The 12,464-nt window shown below is 39.1% G+C and overlaps 1 protein-coding gene across 1 annotated transcript in view; it reads right to left on the bottom strand.

The window, feature by feature from the left end:
* The window catches only part of SEMA5A (semaphorin 5A), a 1,863,338-nt gene that overhangs the window by 1,323,270 nt on the left and 527,604 nt on the right, over positions 1 to 12,464 (bottom strand). The window contains exon 3 of the mRNA XM_078687625.1: positions 10,098 to 10,281. Within this exon, the coding sequence (XP_078543751.1) occupies positions 10,098 to 10,248 (151 nt within the window). The 5' untranslated portion in view covers positions 10,249 to 10,281. The remainder of the gene's footprint in view (positions 1 to 10,097; positions 10,282 to 12,464) is intronic.

The following is a 12,464-nucleotide window of genomic DNA, read 5'->3' as shown; positions in this document are numbered from 1 at the left end:
GCAGTTCACTGTTAGAGACATCTTTTAGATTTAACTAAATCAAATCTCCTGAAATACACTATTCCTTAAATTCTATGCAAATTAAATACTATGCAAGATGGTCACAGCTTTGGCAAATGAATGCATGAAAGACCTCAAATCTCTTTTCATTCACTTTCTCAGTCACTCATTTCAGGCAGGATAGATTCCAAAATCTTTAAAGCAAGCAGCCTAAAGTGGCTGACATTAGGCCCTTAATATGTTTGCGGCCCCTTGGAGATAAAGCGTATAGAAGGAAAGATATTGAAAAACACGGAGAGGCCTGTCTCTAGTGCATATTTCCAAAGAGAACGACTATCATACTCCATAAAGGGATTTCAATCAATGCAGTAATAATAACACTAAATTGAAAAATGAAGGATCTTTTAATGGAGGATAATGAAGCTGGGTGGATTGTAGAAATGAATTCATTAACATTTAAATAGAGTGTAAGGAGATACAGCATTGATGAATATGTGACAAATGGGAAAATAATAATTAACAGATAACAGAAACTCAATTAACAGCTCAGGACAAATATCTAAATGTTAATAAAATTCTAATACAGAAATTACTTCACATAAGGTAAGTGATTGACAATTTATGCGAGACTGAATGAGGGGATAAGTGTTCTAAACTCAGACAACCATTCCTAACAATGTTTTGCACTGACTATACCTCTAAACAGCTTCAATACATAACATAACATAATAACATGTGTACTTGTAGAGCACACGTTCATCCGTAGGCATCTTGTCGCTGCATAACAGATATTTTATGTTAACCAACTCATCTCTACTCATTTTATCGACCTCAGATGGATGAAAGGCTGAGTGGACCCGCCGGGATTTGAACTTGTGACCATGAGGTTGAACACAGGCCCCTGCAGTCAATGCATTAGTCCACCGAGCCACCAGACATGAAGTATGTGCTCCGGCTTGTGTGATAAATCACCCTGCTGCTTCAAATATTTTTGAAGGTGCCTGAAATGCATATTGTACATGCTGCCAATTGTGTGTTCCCCATCTGTTTTATTCACAGATTATAAAGTATAAAGATGACAGAGCAATACACCCTCTCTCACAGAAGTCTGAATGAATGGATTAGCATCTTGATATGACATCTCAATATTCAGAAGTCCTGAGGATTGCTAGAAAATTGAAGAAATGAGTCTAAACCTCTCCATTTTAGTTGGAAGACAATGGTCCTATTAATAGAATGTGGATGTCATATCTCTTGCAAAATGTTTGCATAGAAAACATAAGTGTTTACAAACTCTCGGGAATTAACTGTTTCTGTACACAACGATAACACTGCCTTATTTGGGCACAAGAATGATGAATTTGTATGGAAGAGGCAGGCTTTAAAAAGCAGAACGGAAAATGGCATATGCTGATAAAAGTTAGGAGTGATGTGGTTGTTGAACAGTATTCGAAAAATAGGACATTGATGATCAGGTAGTTAACAGTTTTGTACATTAAATTTATTTTTCCAACTTTACTGAGGGTGTGGTACCCGAATATTCTCGTCAGAATATCATCTGACATAAATATATTGTCCTAAATGCAGTTTAGGAAAAGATCACATCACTAGAAATATTAATAATCTACACTCAATAGGAGGCGGTTTTTTAAACAAATTTATGACAATATATTTATGTCAGTCAGATGATACGTTTTATATCTTGTTATAACACCCTTATTTAAATTTAAATTTGAATCAAAGAAAAGATTTTATTACAAAGACCTATACTTACATAATTAAAACCAGAGCTCATTACCCTGCAAAAACATGCATTGTGAACTCCAATATGTCCAACAAATCCATTAGCCTATGAAAGAATCTACCTAAACAGCCGTCAGAAATGATCTCTCTCACCTTACAAACTACACAGAAAGTAGAGAAAAGCAGTGTCTGCTGCAACACTGAGCAGCTAAGGAGTTAGAGTACATAAAAAAGGCAGGAGAAGAGAAGGGACACAGTCAAAGGAGATATGGAACATTAAATATGAGCAAAAGCAATTGACCAATACAATTAGAAAAATATATGGATTATTTAATAAACCTTAGGATACTTTACTTTTAAATCATTGCATTATATATGAAAAGCCTATGTGCCAAATACCAGAGAAGTATTAGCAGGAATTACCATCTGATTAAAAGGTCTGTTGTCCATGCCCAAGGTCTAATCTTTCTTTCCACTCCCCCACCATACCTTACTTTCTTTTTGTTGACAAGAGAACCAGTTAATCAAGAAATAATCTTCAGAAGTTGCTTGTCTAAACAAAAAGCAATCACATAAAGGTGTAATAAATACAATAATAATTGATTTTAATGTTGAATTAAGTGAAACCTATGAAGGGAGTGCATTTGAAACTTATTATTTGAATATATTTGGTACACAGAACGTCACCAAATAAAGTGGCAGCATTGAGAACATATCAATGGACCAGCTGGTACCACTAGAGGGCTCAAAAACCACAAACATGAAAACGTTTATTGAGAAATATAATCAGGACAGATTTACTATAATATAGCACAACGCGGTGCAGAAACCAAAGACTGCATTGCGCAAGGGCAAGAAAGCAATACAGAGCCATTTTTAGGTCAAGCCCAGGCAGCAGCAAGACCTGTAGTATTCAGTAAACAAGGTGGTTCCTGCCTGCTGCTTACTATTTGTTCAGCGCAGTGTCGGTCTTCTTTGCTGCTGCATAATTGGTTTATCGAAAAACAATAAAAGGGAGTGACCCGACAACCAAGGGGCTGGGTACTGACGTAATCAACAAAAGGAGGGCCCCTTAAGTGAAACACCTTGCATAGTAGGGATATCTAAGTTCAAACACTCCTCATTCATTCCAGTGTCAAATTTCAGAATGTGCATGAATTAAACGTAACATAAATTGAATACAAATGAATTACATTTATCTGGTATAGAGTTTGTTATGAATTTATTATGCAGTTATAATAATATGCATTTAAAAATGGAATGACATAAAATCACAAATTCATAATATAAAAACAACATTTCTTCAATAATATACAAATTATAAAAATGTTATACATAAGAGACAAAAGCAAGTGAATCAATTGAAAACCATCATGAAATGTTATTCCGATTATAATCAAATTATTGGGGTAACTTGTGTCAACTGATAGCACCCTTAATAGTTCCTCAGATTTAATGGTAAAAGAAAAATGCGTTGACGCGTTTCGGTGTTTTTGCTCAATATTGCACCACCTTTGTCAAGACGGAACTATACGTTGTCTCTTATCTGAAAAATATCTCTGATAAATTGCTGTTGCTTTTTAAAAACAAATTTTGGGTTCTGGTTCTTTTTTGTTTACACAGCTTGCCAACCTTTCCCCAATCTTCAATTTTGGAGGGTCCCCAGTTACGGTGAACCTGATCGTGGGAACTGATCGCATGTAGCGGTAGCGGTGTAAAGTGGCTCAGTTTTTAAAAACACTATTGCGGTGGATATACATCACCAGGTTGCTCACTATTGAAGATTGTTTTAATGACAGACCGGTGGAGTATAGAACAATACGCTTTGAGAAAAAAGAGTTGGATACTTGAAGATTTGCCGATGCTGGGGCAACTTTCCCGCCCTTCTTAAACTAAGGGTGGGTGTGCTTACTTCATTTGAAGAACACACATCAATTTTGAGTTACTTGCTGACTGAAGGACAGCAATTTATCAGAGATATTGTTCAGATAAGAGACAACGTATAGTTCCGTCTTGACAAAGGTGGTGCAATATTGAGCAACAACACCGAAACGCGTCAACGCATTTTTCTTTTACCATTAAATCTGAGGAACTATTAAGGGTGCTATCAGTTGACACAAGTTACCCCAATAATTTGATTCTAATCGGATTAACATTTCATGATGGTTTTTAATTAACTTCACTTGTTTTTGTCTCTTATGTATAACATTTTTATAATTTGTATATTATTGAAGAAAGGTTGTTTTTATATTATGAATTTGTGATTTTATGTCATTCCATTTTTAACTGCATATTGTTATACCTGTATAATAAATTCATAACAAACTCTATACCAGATAAATTTAATTAATTTTTATTCAAATTATGTTATGTTTAATTCATGCACATTCTGAAATTTGACACTGGAATGAATGAGGAGTGTTTGAACTTAGATATCCCTACTATGCAAGGTGTTTCACTTAAGGGGCCCTCCTTTTGTTGATTGCATAATTGGTTTAGACAGAAAACGTCACTTCCATTTCCAGTGCAGCACCAACCATGTTCAGTTTCGTTACGCTTAGACAGCGTAACTGTTATTTGGGGAACTCTTTTTTTTTTGTTAATTGCATGCTTGTGTCAGTGCTCGAGGCACATGTGTTGCCCCACACCCCCCCCCCCCCGCCCTCCGTGTCATCCTCCGACCGCCATCCGCCCTTCGCTCCTTGTTTTCAACACTTTGCTCTTTTTCGGATTTGAGGCCGAACTGCGGTTGCTCACACATTTTTTAGGTTTGTGTCAATGCCACAAAGTTGCGGACAGACAGGGTGGGTGGCATGCTTGGAAGAGAAGCAGCCATTGCTGGAGGAAGGGGCAAGAACCCTGGGGTCACCTGGGGAAGAAGGATTAGGGCAGATGGGATGCAGGGATGCCCGGCGTGGGCTTGCACTCGTCTCTTTCTTAGGCCTAGTGTGCAAGTGGCAGCAACTCATCCTGAAGCAAAGCCCATGGGACCTTCGAAGCTTCTGCCCCTTCCCGGAAACGGCTGCCGAACACCTCCCAGTGTAGCCTGGACTCGCAGATTGCATGATGGGTTCAGATTACTTGCAGCATGGACTCGGCATTGCCCGCTTTTTAAGTACCTTCCTTTGAAGGACTTACCTCTTGAAGACATACATGCAAATAGTTGCCTAGTACGCCTTACAATGAGAACTCCACTGCTACAACTCCTTGTACATTCATGCAAGAGTACCGATATATTACTGCACTTAGGGGCGCAGTCTCCTGATGCACCCTCGGAGGTTGCCTACTAGTCGCAGATAGCCGCGCTTGCCTCGTGCAGTCCACCTGCCCCTCCCAGCATGTTATTCCAAAGACGTTCTACTCGGTAATTATGGTTCCAGAAGCTCAGTGGACCGGGTCAGTGGCGCAAGAGACCGGGCATGGACAAAGGATGTAAATAGTGAAGGGTTTGTGCCTACCAAGTATTGTAAATACTGCTCCACGGCAGTCTGGCGTGACTGAGGCGTTAGGACACCCGATCCAGACCCAAAAATCTGCCCGCAATCCGTGCACTCCACACACCGATTGAGAAGGGCCAGCAGTGTTCAGCAGACTCCGCAGAAGGAGTAAGTTAAAAGAGTGTGCCTGCAGTCAGGACTAGCAGATCACGCCCTAGGCGACTGCAGCCATTGAAGGGTCGAAGGTCAAGCTGGCCATACTCAGGGGACGCCTCGCCCAAATGCTTGGCCTTTAGTACTCTTTAATATGCAGACTGGCGCTATTGCTGCAGCTTACCAACAGCCATTGACGATACTTAGGGCTTTGTAACATGCGCAGTTTGGTTCCAGCGCTTGGGTCACGTGTAATAAATGCAGGTCAAAAATAAGATACATATTTACTCACACAGTGTATAAACGTTAGATGCTCGGAACCGACGGAGCCACAACCAGGTCACCAAACAAAACAACTGAAAAAACTGGTTATCTTGAGCCTTGGAACATCTCTCGGTTGAAGGTAGTTAAAGGCAAGACTCTTAGCTCAGCTTGCTGGAGGTAGGAAACAGGCTTGTCTGTGCCTCGTGCACAGACTTGGGAGTCCAGACAAAAACCCGGGCTGTAGTGGACAGCTACGGTGCTTTGATGATTTCCACCTCATCTTTGCCTAAGTTAGCGTCCAGTGGGGGAGATGCGCTCTGCACTAACTGTCAAAGGCACCCAATCAGAGGCTCTCCTGTGAGCTGTCTTCCACACCCACTTTTCCTGTCACTCCAGTTTGAAGACCCAACCTATCTTTACCTTTGCTAAATTCCAGGCACTCCAGAACATTCCAGAACAAACATTTCCGATGCAATACGTCTTGCATTTGCGAGAGTTTAAGCTATTAGCATTGTAAATGACAATGCCTTGTATTTATATTTTAAAAACCAAAACATAAATCGAAGGCATTGTTATTTACAATGCCAATAGCTCAAACGTGTGTAAATGCGAGACCTATTGCATTGCAAATGCTTGTTTCTAAATCTATCTGGCTCCTGCTCTCTACCCAGCACTGAAGCACAAACCGACAACCTAGTGCCATACAAAAGCTTTGCACCGAGGTGCTGGGGTGTGTGTGTGTGATGTCTAGTGTAGGTTTTGTACTGGAAATCTGCTCGTCCAGTACAAAATCCTAAATTTGGAAAAATAAAAAAAGAGTTCACACGTTGGGTGTGTGCTGTACAATGGAGGATAGATTAAATGTGTGCACTATTTGGGAAATAGATATATTTCTCCAATTTCATGGCTGACTCAAGGAGTCATGCTTTTTTTAAGCAAATCCTAGTCTGACAATTTTATTCAATTATCTCTGCATTAAAAGCATAGGTGATTGTGGAGAAATGCTCAAGTACCAGGTGTGCAACACCCCTTGACAAAAAGTGAGGGAAAGCACCGCAAAATGCCATTTGCACAACAAAAAGGGGACTTTTGAGTCCAAAAACGATTACACTGGAAAATAAATACCCTGTCAATAACTTGTACTGCTTTTTGTCACTTTGTGTTTCTCTGTGGAGGCGCAAACCTATTGAAGGAAATAGGAGAGAATACGGCTACGATGCATACAGTGCCAGGACACAGAATAGGTTCATGCAAGAAACACATTGCACAAACAAAATAATCCTTCTTAGAAGAACAAACAGAACTTTTCGACAAAAGAGCTGATGTTTTGTTCATAATTGTAAAATTATTTAGTAATTTTCCAACCATGCACTTACAAAAGGATAGATGCCTCCCTTTACAAAAGGATAGATGCTTCCCTTTGGAAACACAGTGAACAACCAAGGACATTTTTTTGTGCCATTTTCATCTTGTTACAACATAAAGTGTAACCAAAGCTATTAAGAAAACAAAAAAATGCCTTTTTAATGGAGTTTCTGACCTAACCATAACTACACATTGTCTATCACTAGTGTAAGACAGATAGATAAACAAGAAATATAGCGCAGCATTGTTTGTGTGTGTGGTTTATTGGCATTTTTATGAACCTAATATTTTTTCAAACAAGGGCTCTTGGCAGTGCATCAGTACAGAGGATTGTGCACATAGTTCATCTGCTGAAATTAATTTTTTATCAGGCCTGCAGCACCTAAAACTGCCAATACGAAAAAACTGTTTTATTTTCCTTCTACCAATATAATCTCTCTCAGTGTTAAAAATGAATTATATATTTCATTGGAAGAAAAACGCTTTTCGTTTTTTTCATAATTTGATGGAAATAAATTAAAATAGAGCTTAACACTAAGGATCATATTACCTTATACAACGTAATGTCTGCAGTAAATAATTGTGCCTTGCGGATTAAAGTGGAAAACCAAGTACTAAGCATGTCTGCTCATTAATAACACACACGTTCCTCCGGTGCAAGGCTCTGGGCCTATGTTTTCGAAGTTAGCTTTTTTATAACGTGTTATATACTATTAGTAAACATGTTAAAACATGTGCACCCCAGACCTGATAAATCAAGCAAAATACCATTGGGAAATTTGTAATTTTCTTACTACACGCTACGAGACTGGGCCTCGAGCACAAATATAACACCCTCCTGCAGTCCGAGTCCCCAACAGGTGACATTCGGGCATCCAAATATTGTGACCCTTGACCTAGAATAGAACATACCTGTGCCCATGACCAGGAAAATAAAACCATATGTGAGAAACAGCATAGAGAACCGACAATAACCACTCTGTAAATATGGCACAACAAAACATGTCCAAACGTGGTCACAAGATGAAAGCGTGCACGACAGACAAGGAAGCAAGCACTGGCAAAGACCTTGGAACTGGATATGTATTAGTGGAACTGTTTGGTTCTCATTCACCAACTTTCTGAGTGCTGATCATAACTGTCGTTGAAAGAAAACCCCTTAGTGGAGCAAAATGTTTGGGTACAACAATATATAATCTTGGAGCAGTGCACCTTTCTTGCACAAACTGCAATAGCAAAGCTCAGCTTTATCCTCATAAGGCAGTATTGTGAAAAGGAGCCAGGAGATGAAGTTTGCATTCTAAGTGATGACCTTAAAAGGCATACAAAGTCAACTATTACATAGTATATAGAACTGGACTAGATCCCAAATCCAGCCCAGGCAACATGTTCAAATCAGCCATACACTCCAGAATGTTGCAACTAGTAGTTATTTGGGCGCTTTCTTGGTTGTGTCATCCCAACCCATTCTCATGTGACAGCAGACTCTGGCCTACAGCCCGCTGAGAACATGCTAGAGCAGCAGATACTTTCAACAAAGATCCAAGACTTTCTTTCCTTCCTTACTACAACATACATGCACGTATGTCTTTATTGTGTGAATGAAAAAAGTCTTAACTCAAGTAATGTTATCATGACAGGTATGTAAAATAAATGAACATACCAGGGTGATTAGAAAATAGCCCAAGACCTTTATAAGAGACTAAGGCATCCAACAGCAAGCACTTTCAAAATATAAAATTAAAACACAATTAAAGTGTTGTGTCGTCTCGGGAAAGTAAATAACTCAAAGAGAAGATACTGACTCCTGCCAAATAAAAGGACTAGTCCAGCCCCATGACTAAAACCTATTTTGAAACATATGAAATAATGTAGCCATGCACAAAATGCTATAATCTTGATGGGCAGCCCATTCACTATGGCAACACATGAAAGCCAATCACTGGAGGGGGCTGATCCAAAGCTGACTGTCCCTTTGTACTTTTTATTGTGCATTTGTTAGGTATTGATAACAAGCTGTCTCCCAGATAGCTAAAGTTGTCTTTACCCAGACTTAATAAAAAGACGATGGACTTGCAGTAATCAGTGACGGCAATGCAGCAGACACCGAACTAGACTGCAAATGAAATAAACATACATTTAACATAGTACCCCTTAAACCATGCAGTTGAACTGTACAAATATGATTGTGCTACTGAATATCGACCCTCCAGAATATCATGGGAGAAGAATATCAAGGACAGAATATTGAAGGACGAAATACTGAAAGATATGCACATATGAGGTAATATAGATTTCCTATTCCTAAGTCCACATCTATGTACTTTTAAGATACATGTACCAGTAACGACACAATTATTGAAATATAGATGTATGTGCATGACACCTGTTACGTATATCCTTGGTGCAGTGCTTAATAAAAAATAAATTTAAAAAAAGATATATGTACCACATAGGTAATCCCCCTTCATGCGTGAGGAATGGACTCAATCAAGAAAGCAATGAGCCCATGAAGAAACTAGCACTATTTTTAAGATCCAAAAGAAAGATCAATGGGGAAATAAATGTAAGATACTGATTATAAAGCCAAAGAGGTGAATTTCACCAAAAATTAGAAAAGTAAAAGGATAGACAGGAATAATGAGATGGTGAAAAAAAGCAAACTGAATGTAGAAAGCAGAGGTCAATGGGTAAAACAAAGTATGTTAGTTCAAAAAAATCAGATAAGAGGGATTCATGACAAAAAAAAATGGAAGAGGTGAGAGAACAAGAGAAAGAAAGTTACATGATATTTCCTGTTCATTACAGAGTTTTGCTTTAATGAAGTATATACACTCGTGCAAAAGTTATACCGAAATATACTTTGGGTACTTGGTAATTTGCTGCTTTCAATACATCCTTTCAAGAAACTTATTTTACCCTCCTGCGTAAAACTTGAATTAATTATGCCCATAAAACAATGGTGGACTGTAGTCCCCCATATAAAATAACTACAATATAGCCTGACGTCTGTGATTTAAAGGCGTCCAGCAGGATATGACATCATAAAATTCAGTGACTGCAATCCTAAATGAGTAAAAGCGGTATGATGCGCCGAGCGACAGAGCGAAGAAGCCCCGTTATGGGTGTGCTCACCTTTGAAGGTAACAATTGGATGTCTGGTTTTCTGGCAGTGCTGTTCTTCCGTTGTATGTGAATCCAGCATCCCCTGCACCAGCTGAGACATGACCAACAGTGCCGCCAGGCAGGTACCCTTCATGGTCAACATGTCCTCCACCCTAGGCATGAGTCCCCTAGCTGTCAACTCTTCTTTTCATTCCTGGGAAACAAAGAGCAATGGTAGTCAGAACTAGTTTAAGTTCACATGTGTTTTACAATTCTGGATTTGACTGGACTGCAAACTTTGTCAGTACTTTTCACATACATTTAAAAAGACTGGAGGCATTGCTTGAATAGACAGAAATACTTAAGGCTGTAGGTCGATGGGCTATGGAAGTAAGAGTAAGTTTCATAACATTATTTTAGTCAGAGAGGTTTGTGGCTGTATTAAGTGTTTTATTTATGCAATGGTCATGTGTTGAATAAGGTTATATATGGATTAATTTGTTGCTCAGCATATAAAGGCTCTCTTCTAGGGTCATTGGGATGGTCCAATGAGCGGAATGTTCCACGAGGAAACATTAAGTGATCTGCAAGTCACAAGTTTGAAGCATAGCAAGATCACTCTCAGCTTCCATCCATTTAAGCTGGGACAACTGAGTACCATAAAAATGGGTAATAGTACAACCTGCCACTTGCAACGCTTAGAAAAACAGAAGCACTATAAAGAAAAGATACAAATTTGAACTAATAACAGAAGGTAAATATTACGGATCTGAAATAAAACATTAATTTACTTTGTTGCTGATCTTAAAGTTAGCTAAATTGCCTAATATCTTAGTGGAAAAGGCAATGTTACCATATAAAATCAACGAAAAAACGATTGTCTAACTTGAGGGTTTTGCAAAGATTTTACTGCACCAGAACCCTCAAATTATGTTTGCCCCAACTTAACTGAAAGGACAGCAGAAAATAAACACACAAACTTATCAATAAAGTACTAAACCCCTATGAATCTGGAAAAGGAGAGGAGAACAATGGTACTGGAGGGTTTGGAAGAGACACTTTCACTTTGTACAAGCATCCCTGTCATAAATCACACTTCTTGAATGTGGCAACAGCTGTTGTGAATTAGGAAAGCCACTGAAGGTCCACATGTTTACAGCCACTTCCAAAGAAATACAGCCGATTTGATGACTACTTTACTTAGAACATGTTGACATAGAGTGTAATATCTCAGTGAATCTCTTGTGGTCAAATACCCATGGCCAGAAGTTGTATTCTTTGGATTGAGGCAGGCCCACAGGCCCCTCATACGTTGTTAGATCTGACGCTGTAAGAGAAGAACCTAGTGTAAAGGTGAGGGAAACCTCATAACCCCACGGCACATGGAAAGCGAGATATGTACAAACAGATGACCGAGGGAGGGGGAAATGTCTCTTTCCCCATGATACTTACAAGGAAATTAAATAGTGTGCTTTTTATCTCAATTTCTGGCCTGCACTCATAACCGCTAAAGTCCCCCTATAGCTAGTCCTTTGAGATGCCCTCGAGCCACATCACTTCAAAAAACTCATTCAGGTAAAAAAGATTCCATATATATTTATTGACAACAATTTCTTTTTTTAATAGCTTTAAAAATGTATAACTCTTCTGTTATTTTCAGTAAGTTTTAAAAAACTTTTACCCATACTAAGGCACTCATTGCTAGTATCCTGTCATTCCTGACCTGGCCAGTAACGAGATATTGGCCCCATTGGCAAATAAATGTTATGCAGTATTAGCGGGGACAAATCACCTAGGTCGGACCGGGGTACTTGTCCCCGGTAAGTGCAATAGGATCACAGATTTACATGTGGAAATCAGTGAAGTAAAACCGATTTTCCTTTTACATCTGGATCTAGAGGGAATCAAATTGTGGTCCCCGTTTTACCGGGTTCCTGTATCCGCGACAGATCGGTATCAGTAATACACAGCGCACTATATTGCCAGCCCCTTTTCAAAGGCGACTCATCGAGGTGGTCTAAGTATGTGATTGCGCAAAAAACTGGTGACTGATTCATACATAACAAATTCCTGTGCTGGTAAAACATGCCTGTAAAAGGGCCTGTTTTCACATGACCAGAATCTATTGGCTGGCAAAGGGAAAACAAACTCCTCACATCGGTCTGTGTCACCATATTAGGCCTAAAATCAAACCACATGAAAATCTCTCAGATAAAACTAGCATGTCCTAGAAACAACGCTCTTTGGTATCCAATAGCATTGCATTAGCTGTACTTTTAAAGACAGGAGAAAACATTAAAGACACCTTTGGCAGGGCCATTCTAGCTATCAGTGCAGCAACCAGTAAAAAATATAGTAGAAACTCAGTAAAAATCTTGATTCAAGCCACAGCGATTA

This window comes from Lissotriton helveticus, chromosome 4_1, assembly GCF_964261635.1.
Source record: "Lissotriton helveticus chromosome 4_1, aLisHel1.1, whole genome shotgun sequence".
Lineage (NCBI taxonomy): Eukaryota > Metazoa > Chordata > Amphibia > Caudata > Salamandridae > Lissotriton > Lissotriton helveticus.
This window is presented reverse-complemented; position numbering and strand designations above follow the sequence as displayed.